At 47.4% G+C, this 20,207-nt stretch overlaps 1 protein-coding gene across 19 annotated transcripts in view; it reads left to right on the forward strand.

Moving 5' to 3' along the window:
* Positions 1-20,207, forward strand: part of DAGLA (diacylglycerol lipase alpha) — a 179,950-nt gene that overhangs the window by 124,042 nt on the left and 35,701 nt on the right. For 18 of the 19 annotated variants that reach the window (XR_012903704.1, XM_075928467.1, XM_075928470.1 and 15 more), the window contains 7 exons: positions 2,602-2,689; positions 6,131-6,265; positions 11,164-11,241; positions 13,406-13,530; positions 14,892-15,048; positions 15,327-15,410; positions 16,034-16,111. Coding sequence is in view for 18 of the 19 variants with exons in the window: in XM_075928467.1 (XP_075784582.1) it covers positions 2,602-2,689; positions 6,131-6,265; positions 11,164-11,241; positions 13,406-13,530; positions 14,892-15,048; positions 15,327-15,410; positions 16,034-16,111 (745 nt within the window). In the remaining variant the exon portion in view is untranslated. The remainder of the gene's footprint in view (positions 1-2,601; positions 2,690-6,130; positions 6,266-11,163; positions 11,242-13,405; positions 13,531-14,891; positions 15,049-15,326; positions 15,411-16,033; positions 16,112-20,207) is intronic. The other variant, XM_075928464.1, reaches the window with a different exon arrangement.

Below are 20,207 nucleotides of genomic sequence, written 5' to 3' on the forward strand. Positions count from 1 at the left end.
AATCACGTCTAGACTGCTGCTTTTCTACGGCTTATCCCCAAGCCGGAAAAAAGCGGCAGCCATGTAAAGGCAAATGCCGCGGGGGATATTTAAATCCCCCGCGGAATTTGCAATTCCGAAGTCTACATTAGCATCCCTTTTCCGGAAAGGGGTGCCAGTGTAGACACAGCCTTGGAGGGGAGGAAGGTGATCTGTAACAATCAGCATGAGTTCACTAAGGGCAAGTCATGCCTGACCAACCTGATTACCTTGTATGATGAGATAACTGGTTCTGTGGTTATGGGGAAAGCAGTGGATATGATATACCTTGACTTAAGCAAAGCTTTTGATATGGTCTCCCATAGTATTCTTGCCAGCAAGTTAAAGAAGTATGTCTGGAATGAATAGACTATACAGTGGTTAGAAAGCTGGCTAGATCGTTGGGCTCAGTGAGTAGTGATCAATGGCTCTATGTCTAGTTGGCAGCTGGTATCAAGTGGAATGTCCCGGGGTTGGTCCTGGGGATGATTTTGTTCAATATCTTCATTAAAGATTTGGATGATGGGTTGGTTTGCACCCTCAGCAAGTTTGTGGATGACACTAAGCTAGGGGCCGAGGTAGATATTCTGGGGGATAGGGGTAGGAGCCAAGCTGACCTAGACGAATTGGAGGATTGGGTGAAAAGAAATCTAACGAGGTTCAACAAGGACAAGTGCAGAGTCCTGCACTTAGGATGAAAGAATCCTGACCACTGCTACAGGCTGGGGACCAACTGGCTAAGCAGCAGTTGCGCAGAAAAATCCCTGGGGATTACAGTAGATGAGAAGCTGGATATGAATCAACAGTGTGCCCTTGTAGCCAAGAAAGCTAATGGCATATTGGGATGCATTAGTAGGAACATTGCCAGCAATTGAGGGAAGTGATGATTCCTCTCTATTTGGCTCTGGTTGGGCCACGTGGCGGGGTGCCTAGCCCCGCACAGTTTGTCCCTGGGGTCGAGTCTTTACACCCGGGCCCAGAGGCCAAGTCCTATTACCCACACAGGCCCAGAGACCTAGTCCTTTCCCCCGATTTACTCTTTGTCTGGGATCTGGGAAGGAGAGGTAGGGGGGCCTGAGCCCTCCCTCTCCACCGGGCCACCACCCAGGGCCCTATCAGCGGTGGGTGGTTCCCACCACTGGCTCAGCGGGGAGTTTGCCCCAAAACGCGCCAAGCCAGCCGGGGCTTTTCCTGCTCCCTGCTCTGGGTTGTCTCCTACCCCTTCCCCATGGCCGATGGAGGCCCCAGCTGTAGACGGGTTTCTGGCTGTGACAACGGCATTGGCAGGCACGGCAACTGGTACTGCAGCAGTGGGGGCAGCGACGGCGGATAGGTGGGCTGTGCGGCATAGTCGGCGTTGCGGTTGCGCTCAGGCCGGGGTCTGTAGCTGCTTAGGCGGCTGTTCCGGCGGTTCTTGCTCCAGCAGCAGAGACTCTGGCATCCGTGGTCAGGTAGGAGCTCCTTCCCCGCCGGAGGTCAGCCCCGACCGAGCTGTCTCCCTGGCCTTTGTACCTGGCCCGCAGTTGAAGCATGCACTGCTGCGGGGGTGGGGCCTTCCCTGTCCAGCAGGCCCATTTGCTCCCCCCTTGGTCAGTGCAGGGCTGGACCGCCCTGTCACAGGCCACATTTGGAATATTGCATCCAGTTTTGCGCCCTCCGCTACAGAAAGGATGTGGAAAAATTGCCCTCCGCTGGACTCTGTCCCGTGAAAATTATTAGGGGCCTAGGACACGTGACTTGTGAGCAAAGGCTGAGGAAACTAATCTTATTTAGTCTTCAGAACAGAAGAATGATGGGGGATTTGATAGCAGGTCCAAGGAGTATGGAGCCAGGCTGTTCTCAGTGGGGGCAGATGACAGAACAAGAAGTTGCAGTGGGGAAGATCTGAGTTGAATATTAGGAAAAGCTATTTTGCTAGGAGGGTGGTGAAGCACTGCAGTTTGTTGCCTACGAAGGAGATGGAATCTCCATTCTTAGAGGGTTTTAAGTCCTGGCTTGACAAAGCCCTGGTTGGGATGATTGAGTTGGGGTTGGTCCTGCTTTGAGCAGGGGGTTGGACCTGATGACCTCCTGAGGTCTCTTCCAACCCTAATCTTTATGATCTGCACACAGATATCTCAAGGTTCCTCTCCGAGCTCTAAAGAATGAGATGTCCTTGCACATTCTGCTTCTAGCAGACCATGGAACATTAATGTCCTCATTACAGCCATCCTAATCAGGAAAAGGTCATCACGTATGTGAATTTAGCACTGATCAGACAAGTCAGAACTTTTCACAAATATCTCCCCCTCCCTCTCAACACACAGAATGCTGCCTCATAAACCATCTCCCATGCTCTGTGTATGTTTCTCTATATACAGCATGGGCGAGATACTCATTTCCAGAGCAGTGTATAGGAGCCTTAGTGAAAATGAGAATTTGGTCCGGTATGTATATTATCCCAGACCACATAGTCTATGTGGTTTGTACACTACGTCCTAGTGCTTGTCTCTGTATTCTTTTTGCTGTTGTATTTGCTCCTGCCCCTCTGCTATGCAACTGCTTTTCCTTTGTGCATATGCATTCTTTGTTTCCATGGTGCAGGCACCGCCTTGAAGAGGGACAAGCTAGCAGCTGGACTCGCCGACTCAAAGTTTTCCTTTGCTGCACACGGACAAAGGACTCCCAGTCAGTAAGTACCAAATAGCTCTGTGTCAAAGGGCAGACTTCAGGCCTAGCCCGTCTTGCACAAGAATAGCTCTCTAGGAATCCCTGAGATGGAGCATGCAACTAGCTGGGAAGAGGGAGAGGAGGGAAGTGGCACTCTTACCTAGTTGGGATTTAGGTGCATTAAGTGTAGTGGGAGAGGAATACAAGGGAAATGCCTCTCTAGGAGCAGCAAAGTGAACTGCTCTCAAAGTAGGTGGGTGCAAAGGCTTACAGCAGTGTTTCCCAATTTTATTTGGCTACAGAACCCTTCTAAATGTGAAAGAATTTTGCGGAACCCCTAATAGTCTTATATATGTAGCTGAAAAAGTAGACCACAAATATGTAATGATAGTAATAAACAAATGCTAAACAAGGTCATGAGATCAACATTTAGTTTAATTGCACATATTTAAAAACATTATTATTTCTTTTAATCATAAAATGTTATTGTAATGGAATTTTCTTGCGGAACCCTTATTTTCACTTCGTGGAACCCCGCAGTTCTGTGGAAACACTGGCTTACAGTATAAGCCTCCTTTGACTTGCAGGTTTCCTGGATGAGACTGGCTGATTGTCAGGAATAGAAATGATAAGAGAATCTAGAGGATAGGTTTGGAAGGTGATCACTTGGGTCACTGAGTCCAGTCCCTGTATGGCACAGAAGAACTATGTATATCTGTTATAATTATATGCTGAAAGACAAGTCCCCAGAGAGGGTGATGGTCTTTTAAAGGTGGATAGCATTTTTACCCATCTGATCCTGGAAATTATAGTCATGGGTCCAGGAGTAACCGTAGGGGGCATACTCTTATTTTATACAGCTCTGTCCCATCTGGAGTTCACTGTTGTAATATCCAGTTGTTGCCCATCATCTCGTGTCCTGCATGTGAGTGAGCCATGCCCAACAGTTGGCAAAATGTTAGTATAACATAACATCTCGATGAGTATAATTTGGGAGGGAGAGTCCAAAACAGCTTGAGCAGCGGTAAGTCATGTCTGTCTGAGCTGCTGGGATTCTTTGCAAGGGCTTACTGAATAATAGTTAAGGTGGAAATACTTGATATAGTTCATTTAGACTTTGAAGAGGCCTTTGAAGAAATTCCCTCATAAGAGGTTATGGGTAGGGAAATTTATTAGTTCCTAGGGACACTTCTGCATGAAGCTTTTCACATATATCTCCTAATATTTCTCTAAATGAAGATTAGAGAAAAAACCCTTTTTTATTGTGTTTACTTTCTGCATTTGATGGAACTTTGTGTATAGGCAGCTTTACTGCTTCCTCTTCATTAACACTTCCTCTTCATTAACACAGTTTCCCCAGTTGTTTGTGAGAGCTTTTCAAACACCTGTAGGGGGGACAGAGAGAGACATCTTAAAAATAAGAAAATACAAACCCACTAAAATTGGCAAATCTCTTTTGGGCAGATGGAGTGCCTAAAACTACTGCTAAATACCATGATCTGTGTCAAATTAAGATGGCTTACAAATTGAAGTAGGAGACCTCAATGTGGAAAGTTTAATAATGTAGATCCGTGGTTTTCAACCTTTTCTCATTTGTGGATCCCTACAGTTTTTTGAATGGAGAGGTGAACATCTTTGGAAATCTTAGACATAATCTGCAGGCCTCCAGTAATCTGCAGACCACAGGTTGGAAACCACTGCTATAGATAGTTCCCCCATAGATCTGGCCTAATGGCTTAATCCTGGCTCCCCAAGGAAGTCAGCGGAGGCTTTTGTATTGACTTCACTGGGAGCAGATTCATGTGCTAGATTTGGTGATTACTGGATTTATTAATGGTCTGCTGTAGAAGTGAACAGTGTTTTGCCGAGGATATAGTAATAATTAGGTTAGTTAAAACTATGGAGCATTTGTGAGGAACTCCTGAAGGACCAGACAGAACAAGGGAATTGTTTCGAAGGCAGATGAAAGTCATAGATGATAAAGCCAAGCTAATACACATTGCAATGAACAGTTTAAATTACTTGCACACACGGAGGGGTTCTAAATTAGCTATAACCTGTAGGCAAAGATCTTGAAGTTATCAAGGACAACTCAACACAACCGTGGCCAAAAGTCAGGAAAGATTTTTGGTTGCATTAGATAGAAAGAGAGAACAGTATGGAAAAGCTCTCAGAGCATTCTATAAATCAGTGTCTCAGAGGAGTAGCCATGTTAGTCTGTAACTTTAAAAACAGTGAGTAGTCCTGTGGCACCTTAGAGCCAAACACACAAATATACAGGATCATGGGCTTTCATGGGTAAAACCCACTCATCTGATGAAGTGGGTTTTACTTATGAAAGCTCATGATCGTATATATTTTTGTTAGTCTATAAATCAATGGCACATCTGCACAAATTACAACTTGCAATTTTGGCCTCCTCATATCAGAAAAAAGACTCAGGAAAGGGTCAGAAATGGTACTGAGAGAAAAGTTGGGCTGTGAATGAAAGACTGGGATTCTTTAGCCTGGAAAGAAGTTGGGTTGAAGAGCAAAAATATCATCTATTTGCAAGATCCTCAGGTCTGCAGAGAGTCACTTGGGTCTTGGGTAGTGTCCTTCAGCAACTCTGGGATCCTCCTGCTCAGTCCTCTCTTCCTTGCAGTGCTTTCATCCATGCTTTGTCAAGGGCTCCGCTTTTAACAGCTCCAAAATCCTTAGTTCTCCAGTGTCAGTGCAGAATGGGGGCCTCGGCATAGACTGAGGTAGCCTTAAAGGGCTTGGCATCTGTATTGTCCCCTCAAGTACTGGTTAACGGGGGATACCAAGAACCATTGTCTGTCTGCCTGCAGATCTATAAAACCACCCAGCATTTACTTAACTCATTGAAATGAACATGATGGAAATCGGATAATAGTTATTAAAATAATACAGCTATCTCCCCCGTTTTTCACAGTAGGGGACAGAAAGGATTGGGAGTCTGTCTGGCTTCAATTTAGTAGAGATGATCACAGGACTACAAGCTAGAGAATGGTAGGAGAAATATGGGGAATATTTTTACTAAAATGAATTTTTCAGATTAAATCCGTGATAAAGAAGATGGCTGGCCTTGAGGTTAAGGCACTGGCCTGGGACACACACTTTCTCTGTGCCACAGTTCCTCATCTGTAAAATGGGGCAAATAATGCTTCCTTCTTTTCCTTTTGGTCTGTCTTGTCTATTTTCAGTGTAGGGACTGTCTCTTAATATTCATATGTACAGCTCCTGGCACAGCATAGCTCTGATGTCAAGTGAGGCCTTGAGATGGTTCAGAAATATGAATAATACATATTAATAATAATTAGACCAGAGACTTTTTCCCATGAGGTCCCCTGGAGAATGTTTTCTAAAGAGCGCCCTGAGAATGAGGCCATTCCTACCATACCGAGTCCCACTCATTCTCCTTTCCTCTTCCTTAATCCTCCCCTCTGTCTGGATTCTTCAGGATGCGTACTCTGAAATCGCTTACCTTTTTGCTGAGTTTTTCCGAGACCTTGACATAGTTCCATCTGACATCATTGCGGGCCTGGTCCTCCTGCGTCAGCGGCAGAGGGCAAAGCGCAACGCAGTGCTAGACGAGGTGAGTGCTTGGAGTGCTTTAGGGTTGCACTGTCCCAGTGGAGGCTTTGACACTGTGTGTATCTTACTCATTTCCACCTGTTCCTTTTACCTGCCTCAGTGTGAGAACCCCATGTCTCTGCTCACTTGGTTTCAGTTGTATGGTGGGTTGTTACCACTCTCTGGGTAAATCAAAATTAATAATACTTAGTTCTTCTGCAGCACCTTTATCTGTGGCTCCTGAAATGCTTTCCATACAAGGATTGGTCCTGGTTTTGGCTCTGGTTCTGTTCAATATCTTCATAAATGATTTGGAAAGTACACGTGGGCAAATCTACACTGCGGCTCTATATCAGTGCAGCTGTACCACTGTAGTGCGTCAGATGAAGATGCGCTGTGCAGACAAGAAAGTGCTCTCCCATTGGCATAATTTCTCCACCTTGACAAGAAGTGGAAGTTCTTTCATCAGGAGAGCATCTTCCACTGTCATAGCACTTTTATGGACAAGTCTTGTGGGGTTAGAACTTTTTCATACCCCAGAGCAATGTAAATTACTTCGACTTAGGCTGTTGTGTAGACCTGCCCTAATAGAGTTTGAGGGCAGCACCAGACTGGGAGGGGTTACAAGCACTTTGGGGCAGGACCAGAATTCAAAATGATCTTGACAAACTGGAGAAATGTTCTGAAATAAATAGGGTGAAATTCAATTGGGAAAAATGCAAAGTTATTATACTTATGAAAGTATAATCAATTGCACAAATACAACAAGGGAAATGACTGCCTAAGAAGGAGTACTACAGAAAAGGATCTGGGGTTTATAGTGGATCATACATTAAACATGAGCCCGCAATGCAATGCAAAAAAAGTGAACATTGTTCTGGGATGTATTAGCAGGAGTGTTATAAGCAAGGCAGAACAAGTAATTCTCTGCTTAACACTGGTAAGGATTCTACTGGAGTACTGGGCCCAGTTCTAGGCAACACGCTTTGGGAAAGATGTGGACAAATTGAAGGAAGTCCAGAGGAGAGCAACAAAAATGATTCAAGATCTAGAAAATATGACCTACAAGGAAAGATTGAAGAAATGTATTTGTTTAGAGAAGACTGAGGGGGGGGAGGACATAAGTCTTCAAATATGTAAAAACTTGTTATAAAAAAGAGTATGCTAAATTGTTCTCTTTAACCAGTAAGGACAGGACCAGAAGTAATGGGCTTAAATTGCATCAAGAAAGATTTAATTTAGACATTAGGAAACCCTTTCTGTCAGCGTAGTTAAGCTCTAGAACTAATTACCCAGGGACCTTGTGGAATCTCCCTCATTTTAAAGAAAAGGTTAGAGAAACACCTGTCAGGGATCATCTAGATCAGGGGTGGACAAAAGGTCTCTGCGGGCTGGATCCGGCCCGTCATACGGATTGATCTAGCCCTTAGAGACCCTGCTGTTCCCCTGCCCCCAGGCCAATCAGTGTTTGGGGGTGGGGGGAGTGCATGAAGTTTCCTCTGCCCTGTTAGGAGTGCGTGGCACTTCCAACCGCCTTGCACTCCTGGCTGGGTGGGGACAGGGCGGAGGAGCACGCAAAGTTTCCTCTGCACTTGCCCCTGCACTGCAAGGCGCGCACGGCGCTTGGGAGCGCCTAGAAGCACCGTGTGCTCCTGGCAGGGTGGGAGGAGACTGTGCATGTTTCCCCGCCCCTAAGCCCTGCTTGGCCTGCGGGGTAGAAGGGAGAGCGCGCAAAGTCTCCTCCCACCCAAGGGGCATGGGCGCCTAGAGCAGGGATGGCCAACCCATTTAACAGAGGGTATGTCTACACTACAAAGTTAGTTCGAACTAACGGATGTTAGTTCGAACTAACTTTCATAGGCGCTACACTAGCGTTCCGTTAGTTCGAATTTAATTCGAACTAACGGAGCGCTTAGTTCGAACTAGGAAAACCTCATTTTACGAGGATTAAGCCTAGTTCGAACTAGCTAGTTCGAATTAAGGGGTGTATAGCCCCTTAATTCGAACTAGTGGGAGGCTAGCCCTCCCCAGGTTTCCCTGGTGGCCACTCTGGCCAACACCAGGGAAACTCGTCTGCCCCCCTCCTGGCCCCGAACCCCTTAAAGGGGCACGGGCTGGCTATGGTGCCCGTGCCAGGTGCAAGCCTGCCAGCACCCAGCCAGCAGACCTTGCACCTGGCACGGATCGAGCCACCCACCCGATGCCCCCAAGCCCTCCCCCTCTTCCCGGGACCAGGCTGGCGGCTCCTGGGAGCTTGCCCGGGACCGGAAGAGGCGGGCACCCGCCTGGGCTAGTGCAGACATCGTGGACCTCGTCCACGATCTCCGCACTAGGCACAGGAAAGTGGCCGTCTAGGGCAGGAGAGCTGCCAGCCTGGCCACCCAGGAGCAGGTGTGCAAGAGAATCAAGGGGGTCCAGTGAGACCCCCGACCCTGAGCCCTGAGCTTACAATGGCCGTCCTGGGTCAGACCAAAGGTCCATCTAGCCCAGTAGCCTGTCTGCCGACAGCGGCCAACCCTAGGGACCCTGGAGGGGATGGACCGAAGACAGTGACCAAGCCATTTGTCTTGTGCCATCCCTCTCCAGCCTTCCACAAACCTTGGGCAGGGACACCACTCCTACCCCCTGGCTAATAGCACTCCATGGACCCAACCTCCATGACTTGATCTCACGTCCCTTTAAACTCTGTTCTAGTTCTAGCCTTCACAGCCTCCTGCAGCAAGGAGTTCCACAGGTTGACTCTTTGCTTTGTGAAGAACAACTTTCTGTTACTAGTTTGAAGCCTGCTACCCATTCCTTTCCTTTGGTGTCCTCTAGTCCTTCTTTATGGGAACTAATGAAGAACTTTCCTGTATGCACCCTCTCCACCCCACTCATGCTTTTAGAGACCTCTATCCTGTCCCCCCTCTGTCTCCTCTTTTCTAAGCTGAAAAGTCCCAGTCTCTTTAGCCTCTCTTCATATGGGACCTGTTCCCAACCCCTGATCATTTTAGTTGTCCTCCTCTCTCCCAGCCTCTCTCTTCCCCTCTCCCACCTCCTTTTCCTAGTCTCCCCGGGTATGTCTACACTACCCCGCTAGTTCGAACTAGCGGGGTAATGTATGCATACCGCACTTGCTAATGAAGCCCGGGATTTGAATTTCCCGGGCTTCATTAGCATAAGCGGGGAGCCGCCATTTTTAAATCCCCGCTGCTTCGAACCCCGTGTAGCGCGGCTACACGGGGCTCGAACTAGGTAGTTCGGACTAGGGTGCCTATTCCGAACTACCGGTACACCTCGTTTCACGAGGAGTACCGGTAGTTCGGAATAGGACCCTAGTCCGAACTACCTAGTTCGAGCCCCGTGTAGCCGCGCTACACGGGGTTCGAAGCAGCGGGGATTTAAAAATGGCGGCTCCCCGCTTATGCTAATGAAGCCCGGGAAATTCAAATCCCGGGCTTCATTAGCAAGTGCGGTATGCATACATTACCCTCCTAGTTCGAACTAGGAGGGTAGTGTAGACATACCCCCCCAGTTTTGTTCAATAAAGACAGATTCCATTTTGGAAGACACGTTATCTTTATTTTGTACATCAGGAAGAGGGGCTAGGGAAGGGTAAGTAGAAGGAGGTGAGGGAGGAATGGGGCACGAGCCCCCGATGGGGAGGACTGGGCTGGCTCTGCGGGCTTCTGGGGGTGGAAGCTCTCCTGCAGCCCCCCAATTGCCCCCTCTCCCCAGATGGCAGCCTGCGGCAAGTGCAGCCAGGCTGATGGCCGAGTGGTGTGATGTGCCCAGTGTGGGTAGTCAGGGCACTCCAAGCCAGGACTGCTTTGCAAGCGGGGCACCCCTGAGAACTGTCTGTCCGGGGTGGGGGTCGGGACCCTTTAAGCACAGCCCTCGGCTAGCCTGAGAAAGCATCTCCACGCTCTAAGTTCTTCTCTGATGCCCTGCTGGCACTGCTTCCAGCCATCCTTAAGCCCGGTTCAGGGTCCATTTAATGTGGACATGCTAGTTCGAATTAGCAAAACGCTAATTCGAACTAGTTTTTTAGTCTGGATCCGTTAGTTCAAATTAGCTTAGTTCGAATTAACTAATTCGAACTAAGTTAGTTCAAATTAACGTTGTAGTGTAGACATACCCAAAGAGAGCTGAAACAGCAGTGGAAAAAATGCGAAGAGCCACACCAGAATCATCAAGCAACCCCCCCCCTTCCTCCCCTCTCCCCCAAAAAATGAGGCTGCCCTTTTAAGGAGCAAGAAAGCTTAGGCTTTTTGACCACATGAGGCTCCCATCGACAGCTGCCATCTTGGGCGCCATTTTGAATCGCCGACCTGGGAGGGGGCCGGGGGCTGTTGGGGGGGGTTCAGGAGCGGCTTCACAAGCTGTACTTTTTTGGGGGAAGAGCCGTGTGTGGCTCGTGAGCCGCGGGTTGGCCACGGCTGGCCTAAAGGGAACCTCAGGCAGGGTGGTGGGGGGAGCAAAGACTTCATGTGCTCCACCACCCCCAGACCAGTCATGGTCTATGAGTGGGGAAGCAGGGAAGTATCTTGGCCCCGCCCTTTCTGCTTGAGGCTCCGCCCCTTCCGATGCAGCCCGGGGCTATTTCAAAAATTTCTGAAGTGGTCCTTGGCAAAAAAATTATTTCTCACCCCTGCTCTAGATAATACTTAATCCTGCCTCACTGACGGTTTCTGGACTAGATGACCTATTGAGGTCTCTTTTTGGGCATGTCTGAGAGATTCAAAATCAGGATAACAGAGATCAGACGGGGTGGGAATTGGAACAGAAATGAGCTCAGAGAACTGACTAGATGGTAAGGAAAATATCTCAACTTCTGCAAGTTGTGTTGGCACAGAACAATGGGAACTTGCCTTCTCTTATGCATAGCCATTCTGTCTTTGTGCTGGAGGGAACTCATCCCAATGTCTGTGTGATTTACAGGCAAACAATGACATCTTGGCCTTTCTGTCTGGAATGCCAGTGACTAGGAACACTAAGTACCTGGATCTGAAAAACTCGGTAAGTCACCAGCCCATGAACTCACTGGCTCTGTGCAGAGCTGTAAAACAAACAACAAACTGACTGTCTTTTCATAGTTCCTGTCCCTTTCTCTCTCAGTTGGTGCTTGCTATTTCATTTATTTCTTTGTCTCACATAATCGAGGAAATTAAAGATGAACAATACTGTTAGATGATGATGTAGTAGTCAGAAGGCACTGGCGTGGTGTCCTGACTGGTCTCTTGCTCTGTCAGTGGTGATAACCATTCGGCTGCATGTATGTTCGCGTGCTTCCTCTAGGTCGCGCTGGCTTTGCGCAAGTAGACAACACAGCACACTCTGAGAGAGTCCCCAATGACCACAGAATCAGATAAGATACGGAGATACCCGAGTCAGGTTTATTGTAAACAAAGCACAGTAATAGTTTCCCCAGATGAGATGCCTACAGGTAAGTTAAGAATGTGTGCCCGTGCAATGAATGTGGCTCATTCAGTAGCATGGAATTCACTGCTGCTCCATAGGCTGGACAAGGAGTTAAGTGTGTGTATCATAGTTTGTCTCAGTCTATAAATGTTGGAGTAAACATTTATAGACTGAGACAAACAATCTATGATACACACCATAGGTATCATCTTAGGCGTTAATGACATGTTGTTACCTCCCCTTTTACTTTTCTCCTGATATTTCAGACAAAGCATTCCCATCTACCACCTGTTACTGTGCTTCCACTCCTGAGCATTCAGACAAAATATCGCTATTCATCACCTTTGTCAAACTATTTTATCGTGTGTTATGTGGGGGTAACTTTGTACAGCCCTGATGGAATGTGTTTTAGCAGTGCTAGCAGCACCAATGCTGAGTTCCTTTCCCGGACGCTGAATTGCAGACAAACATTTGCTTTTGACATGGCCTGTCTGTTACTAATAGTATAACTCTTGCTCACTTTGATTCAGGCTTCAGGTCTTATACCAGGCCCATGCTTCAAGTTTGTTCTTCTGCTGCAGATGATAGTAGCAATGCTTAAAGCTTTTGCCTGGATCTTTCAAAACTTTAAAGCATTATCCTCACCATGTCCCTATGAAGTATACGATGATACAATTCCACATGGAGGAGAAAGAACAATTAAGTGACTTGTCCAAGGCCACTAGTGAGGAGTCAGTGACACAGACAGGGTATTAATGCAGGAGTTTCATGCGGAAGTGCTGCCAGTATAGATCATGATGGGTTTTATCTTGATTTGAACAAAAGGCCACTGACATCAAGATGAGCATTGCATGGTGGAGTCAGTAGTCTCTGCAGGCTGCAGTTATTGAAGGTGAAATTGACTGAGAGCTGTCCCATTTTGTACAAATTCAGTTTAGCTTTTGGTCTCGTGGCATGTTGCCATTGCAGCCCTAGATTGTAGCAAAATTGCTGAGACAGAGGACTCAATCCTGGTCTTTTCTGATCAAGTGATTCTGTAATTGATCTGTCTGTGGACCTTTCTACTCCACTGTGTTCCACTGTATCTTCAGCCTGCCCCCCTTTTTAGACAGGTGGGGAATTGCCTATGTGTCTCCCTTCATAGGTAGGCCCTGATCCACACATGCTCCGAGGCACCTGGCCCCAGGCTAAAAGCATGGCTCTACAATTCCATCTCTGTGAATCTCTGTGACCATCCGTGGCTCTGTGGGAACAATATGTTGAAGCGATCCTGTTACTGACAAATAATAATCTAGTGTCTTCTCTCCTCAGTTAGGACAGTGCAGAGCACTCTGGGTTTGTGTGGACAGGGACTGGCATTGCGATCCCCCACTGTCATGGAGCTAAGATCACTGTGGGTTCCCTTCCCTTGCAAAGGCTGGATAGTTTGCTAAAGTGCTTTGGGAATATCTGTAGAGCTAATTCTTAACTTTATTAAACATTTATGGGTGAGAGCCTCAGCTGGTGTTAATTTGGGTAGCCCGGTTGATTTACTCCAGTGACGGGTTTGACCCAGGATTACCACCGTGCTCGCCACAAAGCAACTGATGATGTGTTGGGGAGGGCTAACATAAAATAGAGAGCTCAAAAGGAAACACGGATGCATGTCTCTAACACATAATCGGGAGCTCTTGGTGGGGAGAGTACTGGAAAAAGGAGTCAAGGTGAGGCGCACACCACCAAGAGAATATGAAAGGCACTTAATCTCTCTTGTCTCTTTCAGCAAGAGATGCTGCGGTACAAAGAGGTCTGTTATTATATGCTGTTTGCCTTAGCTGCCTATGGCTGGCCCATGTACCTGATGAGGAAACCCACCTGTGGACTCTGTCGCCTGGCCAGATCCTGCTCGTGAGTGGCCATTCCTGGTTCTCCCCCTGCCTTCACTTTCTTTCTCACTCCCCGTTTTGCCTCCTCTCTCCCTTTCTCGTTTTTCCCTTCTTTTTCCTTTTCTTTATGCATCTCCTCCTTATTGCTCTTTTTCCTTCTCTCAGTCTCCAGTCCTTCTCTTCTTCTCACTTTCACCATTCTTTCCCATTCTTTTTGGTCCCTTGCTCCCCACTGTTTATCTGTCCTCCCTATTTAATTCCCCATTCTGTGTGTCTGCGTGCTCTCTCTGACATACTAAAGACCTTGCCAAACCTGTGTGCTTCATATCGCCAGCATGGGGAATTGGCTAAGACGATATCCACTGAGGCAGAATTGCCGTCCTATAGCTCTGGGAAGCACAGAAATGCAAGCAGCTGACATTTGGTGTCAATGAGGCTTGGGCAGGATCAGTGTTCCTTGCTTTCTGGGATTTATTTCCAATGCTAGGAGTAGCGCAGTCACCTCCAGGTAACAGCACTGTAGTTAAAGTGAGGTGGCACTTTCATTTGCAACATTTTCCAGTTTTAGTTGCTTGGAACTTTCTCATTGCTTCTTTTTTGGAGGGGCGAAGGGTGGGCTGACAACCTCATGTGTAGTCTCAGTCCAGAAGCTGTTTTGATTTTTAGGAATGTTTCTAATAAGAGTCTGTCAATTTTTGAGTCATCCGTGCATGAGGAGTCATCTGTAGGGAAAGACAGTTGTCAAGGATTAAAAAGGCCAAACAAATTAGCTGTCCTTTAAATGCTTAAGTTTGGTGATTAGTGTCCAGAATCGCTTTGTTTTTTAAGGACTTAGCCCTTTTCTTACAAGACATTTGGGGTTGCAGTAACCAAAATATAGTGTCCCTCCCGGTGCTCAGAGCTGTGGAGGTTCAGAGATCCCTCAGTCACATTGATTCTTCAGTCATCAGTTGCATTGTTGCTCCTCCTGGTGTCCACAAGCAACACTGCATACCCTCATGGTGATTTTACACAGTGACACTGAAGAAGCGGGAGTGTCTACTTTGTGAAAAACTAAGCATCCTTCTTCAAGGGTGCAGCTCCAGCTGGGTCATTAAGAGCAGAAGCTGTAGTGGAGGCAGGGTTTGGGTCATGTCATCTAAACCTACTCCGGTCACAGGTGGTAAAAATGCTTGTGCCTTGACTGTGCTGCAGCTTCATAGCACCTGTGCATAAAAACAATGACAAGAGGCAAGGCCAGAGAGTCTCATGCAGAGTCTTTCAGGTATTTCCCGCTGTTTCTCCATCTTGGCTCAGTGCCTCTCATGCCTGCCACTCCTCTTCCCAAAGCCCCGCAACTCCCTACCTTTCCTTTTTCCTCACTGTAGTTCTTTTACTTGGTAGATGTTGCTGTCTCTGCTCCTCACGGCCCCGCTATGCTCCGAGTGTCACTATTGAGGAGGATAACTGCTGCGGCTGCAACGCCATCGCTATCCGGCGCCACTTCCTAGATGAGAATATGACTTCGGTGGACATTGTCTACACCTCCTGCCACGATGCGGTAAGGAGACTCTATGGCGCCTGTTGTACTCAGGGTATATTCCCAAGCCGGTGTGCTCTGTAGCATGGCTGGGAGGACCCTAAGCCATTCCCTTGACCCTGGAGCTCCCCTTCTGGACTAACTGCACTACTTGTATACAAATCCTTACGTTACTGCTGCCCTTGAACTGGGCAGAGGAGAGATCTGTCATGCCGGTGATTTGCTTCCCTCTCAGTTGGAGGGAAAGCGGGGAGCTAGTTGAGGCCGCAGGTTTTAACAGAGTAATGTATTTTCCCCAGGTCTATGAAACTCCTTTCTACGTTGCTGTAGACCATGATAAGAAGAAGGTAGTTATCAGTATCCGAGGAACTCTGTCTCCAAAGGTATGTGTGCTCTGTGATGGAGTCCCCTGGTACTCACTCTCACCAGCATACGCTGGCTTATGCTCATTCTTGGGAATCTCCTTCGGTACAGGCAAAGAGCTCATTTCCCACTCTTGCTGGGTATGTCTACACTACCCTCCTAGTTCGAACTAGGAGGGTAATGTATGCATACCGCACTTGCTAATGAAGCCCGGGATTTGAATTTCCCGGGCTTCATTAGCATAAGCGGGGAGCCGCCATTTTTAAATCCCCGCTGCTTCGAACCCCGTGTAGCGCGGCTACACGGGGCTCGAACTAGGTAGTTCGGACTAGGGTCCTATTCCGAACTACCATTACTCCTCGTGAAACGAGGAGTAACGGTAGTTCGGAATAGGACCCTAGTCCGAACTACCTAGTTCGAGCCCCGTGTAGCCGCGCTACACGGGGTTCGAAGCAGCGGGGATTTAAAAATGGCGGCTCCCCGCTTATGCTAATGAAGCCCGGGAAATTCAAATCCCGGGCTTCATTAGCAAGTGCGGTATGCATACATTACCCCGCTAGTTCGAACTAGCGGGGTAGTGTAGACATACCCGCTGTCTCTCTTTCTCTCACTCTCTGACCTGTGTTGGATTCTCTCCCTCCAGGATGCCCTGACTGATCTGACAGGGGATGCAGAGCGTCTCCCAGTTGAGGGTCACCATGGAACCTGGCTGGGTCACAAGGTACTCAGAAAACACTGCTTATTTTGGCTTTGTAACTTTATAGTGTGATCCCTTCCCTCCTCCCACAGAACCTAGTGAGATTCATTAATTCTTTGAGCACCTTGGATTAGAGGGTCTAAATCAGGGGTAGGCAAACATTTTTGATGGGGGGCCACTCCAGAAACGTGGTAAGCGGTTGAGGGCTGCATTCTTCCATTATATTAATGAAGGAGGTGCAGGTTTCTGGGATGGAGGTTGGGTCCAGAAGGGAGCTTGGGGTGAAGGATTGGGTTGCACAAGGGAGGGTGGGGTCTGGGACGGAATTTGGGTGAAAGAGGGGGTTGTGACCTGGGGCACTGGACTAGGGTGCAGGGGTTTGGGTTGTGATTTGGGGCAGGAGACTGGGGTGCAGGAGAAGGTGCAGGGGTTTGGGTTGTGACCTAGAGCAGAAGGGGATTGCGATCTGGGGCAGGAGTTGGGATGCCAGATCTGGGAGGGGATATTGGTGCAGGAGGGGAGCAGAGGGTTTGTGAAGTAGGGGGGCAAGAATGGAGGTCTATGTCGTGGCCAAATGACATTATTAAAACCCCAAAAATACTTTAGGGTCCCTATGCCATTAATTAAAGACAAGAAAGATACACAATTAATAAAAACAGCACACTAAAAAAAGGAATCTGTTAAGGTGGGGAAAAAAATCACTGACAGCAAATTCTGAAAAGCTCTGTCAAAGGAAAAATAAATTTAGCCCTGACAGAGCATAACAGTTTCAGTATTGTAAGGCAGATGGTCACTGACATGCAGTATGTCTATATTAGCAATATGGCCTGGTGTAACTAAATTGATGTAGTTATTAAAGACAAAACCATTGACCCCAATACAACAAAGTGCTAAATGTAAAGCATGTGCTTAATTTTAAGTACATGAGCATCTTAGTCTAAAGGACTAATTCTGTGCTTAAAGTTAAGCAAATACTTAAGTTCTTGGTTGGATAGAGGCCTAAGAACCTGATGCTTGGAGTCTTGCTCATGCAAGAACTTCTTACTCACATGCATACTATAGTTGGTGTCACTGGGACTCTGTGTATGGTTAACGATTACACAGGGGCAAGCAATATATGGTCCGTGGGCTGGATCCGGCCTGTCAAACATATAGATCCAGCCTGCCAAGATCTTCTCGGTCTAGGGTTGCCAGATGGTTTAACCAAATATACTGAACACCCCACCCCCACCCCCCAAAAAAACCCACTGGGGAAAAAATTCTGTTGAGAAAAAAAAAAGCGGGGGGAGACCAAGGTTGTTGAGCAAAAAAAAAAAAAAGGACCCCGAGAGTTGTTAAGCTAAAAAAATTAACAACTTGGTCTGGCCCCTTTAAGAAATGCTTTTGAGGATTTTTGGCCGAACAGACTGCCGGCGGCCGTCCGCCATTTTGTCTTACTGCTCCGGGCCAGACAACTCCCCTGCGGAACCAGGTAAGCACATGGGTTTTTTTCGCCTCCTGGCTGGGAAAAAATCAGAAAATACCAGACTTTTTAGGTGTCCGGTATTGTCTGAATTTTTTTTTACCGGACAGGAGGCAAAAATACTGGACTGTCCAGGTCAATACCGCACACCTGGCAACCCTATCTGGGTCGCCAATGTCCCACAGCCCACCGGGACCCTCAGGCAGGCTCCTTGTTGCCACATCCCAACATGCCACTCAAAGCACCCAGCTGCTGGAGCCAGTGTGTGCATTTCTTGACACCAGCCAGTGGGAGCTACTTGGGCCCTGCTTGCGGGTGCACGCAGCATGCAGAGATCCGCACAAGGGGCCCAGTTTGTGGGGGCATGACAGAAAGGGAGACTGCCCGATGGTCTCATTGGGCTGCTGGCCGGAAGCAATCTTTGGTAAGTGCCTCCTGGCCAGAGTCTTCACCTGGCACCCCAAACCTTCCTGCACCCCAAATCCCTGCATCATGTCATAACCCAAACCTTCTGCACCCCCTCCTGTATCCCTGCCCCGGGTCATAGCTCCTTCCTACAGACCTCCCATAGGTCAGAATCCTCTCCTGCACCCAAACCCCCACCCCCCAGACCCTGCACACCCTTCTACCCCCAACCCCTTTTCCCAGCTCACAATCCCCTTTTACTCAAACTTCCGCCCAGACCACACACCCCCTCCTGTATCTCAGTCACCTACCCAGAGTTCCTCCAGTACTCAATTTCCATCCCAGACCCTGCACTTGTTACATTAATATAATAGAAAAATGCAGTCCTTGACCACGTACCTAATTCTTGGCGTGACCCCTGATCAAAAGTTATTGCCCATCCCTGGATTACACCTGTGAATAGGCTTGCAGAATGGGGTCATGTTGAAACCAAGGTTGCGTTCTTGCTCTTACAAATGTGAGTGCTATGTTTTATACTTCTGAAATAACAAAAATTAATCCGCATAACAAAATAATATTCAGAAATAAACAAAGTAATGTTTTTGTCATATAATTGGCATTCATATATTTAAAGTCTGTGCTGCTTGTTTCATTTATTAAATATTATGCTTATCAGAAGGAATTAGCGCTAACATCTCATGCTGTTGAACTAATGCATTTTGTTCAAAATTAAGTAGCATAATGATAACTGTAAAAGAATGTTTATGAAATAATTAAGGTAAAATTAAATCCAAATGAAGATGACATTAATAAACTGAAAATCTATGTTACAAGTATCTTACTATATATTGTGAAAATCTACAATGTATGTTAGAGATGAAGCTTTCCTCATGACTATCTTTTTAGAATATTTGCATTAATATGTCTGATTTTATTACGTATTTTATCAGATCATTCCCTTTTTTCTTTTTGGGGTTGGCCTTTGAATTAAAATATTCGATGCTATTCTTTGATTAATGGCTTCACAACTTCAGGCATAACTTAAAAGAAGTTTCAGTTTGTTTTTTATTTTATAAAATCAAATTATAATTATAAAATATTTTGACTGTAGTCTTCATATCTTAGATTTCTTCTTTGAGTGCTTGCTCATCTCCATTCCACGTTAGATGTACGTGCTTGCCATGTGTACCAATGTTGGAAGTTTTTCCCCTACCAGCATCTGTAGGGGAGTGTCTCTAGCGACCCTTGGAGTGCTTCTGCCATGGCGCAATATAGGAGGCACTGTGTGCTCCCCCTATCCTCAGTTCTTTCTTGATGCCAGTGACAATGCATCAGAACTTCTGGTTTCAGCTTGATCATCTCTACTTAGCAGCTCTTTAGATAATTTTCAACTAGTTGATAAGTTCATTTAGATAGAGTTCATTGTCATGAATGGGACAGTTGCCTAGGGACAGGGAACGTCCCCATCCCCAGGTTTCCAACCATGTCGTTTGTGTAGGCACCCTATGCCTGTGAGCCACCCACATGAGAGTTGTCTGCAAGGTCTTGGTGAAGGGCACATTAGTGACAAGTGCTAACTTTGCAGATCATATGAGCCCCGTACTAAGAAGGAAAGGGACATTTGCTTGCGGGCGCTCCTAATGGAATTGGCACTGTCCCCAGCAAGGGAGCAGACACCAGCCTGGCCCATGGGCACCGTGCCTCCAGTTGGCATCGCTCTCCCTCGCTGACCCTGGTGCAGAAGGTGAAGGCTTCAACCAACGTCTGCTCCTCTGTGCTCTGAAAGGCCAAGGAGAAACAAGGAAGGGTGCCTGGACCTGCAGGTCATCATTTCTGCCAGGAAGTCGAACTTCAGCTCCAGAGGGGCAGTCCAGCCTGACCCCGCCCGAAGCGTCAGCACTGAGCAGCGACAATGGTCTCCGGAACCCAGAGGCACCATTGACTCCTGAAGCCCTGTAGTTGCACAGGACATGGTCTTGAGGCAGGCCCACATTGGACTCCTTCTGAGCGTCACCCCTGCAGCATAGCCCATCCCTTATGGGGTTTGTGTGCCAGCGCACCCCTGTGCAAAGCAGCCAGATCTCAGAGTCTTGGAGACAGGCATGCATCTTTCGGGTTGGGAACCTTCAATTAAGGTCAGTGTCATGGTGGCCTGGGCACTGTAACCAGAACTGCTCCCCGCAGCATCAGTTCTCACCCTGTTAGCACTGGTCCTGGTCTCTGTGTTCCTCATGGTCTTTACGCTCCTGGGAC

Source organism: Pelodiscus sinensis, chromosome 4 (genome assembly GCF_049634645.1).
Source record: "Pelodiscus sinensis isolate JC-2024 chromosome 4, ASM4963464v1, whole genome shotgun sequence".
Classification (NCBI taxonomy): domain Eukaryota; kingdom Metazoa; phylum Chordata; order Testudines; family Trionychidae; genus Pelodiscus; species Pelodiscus sinensis.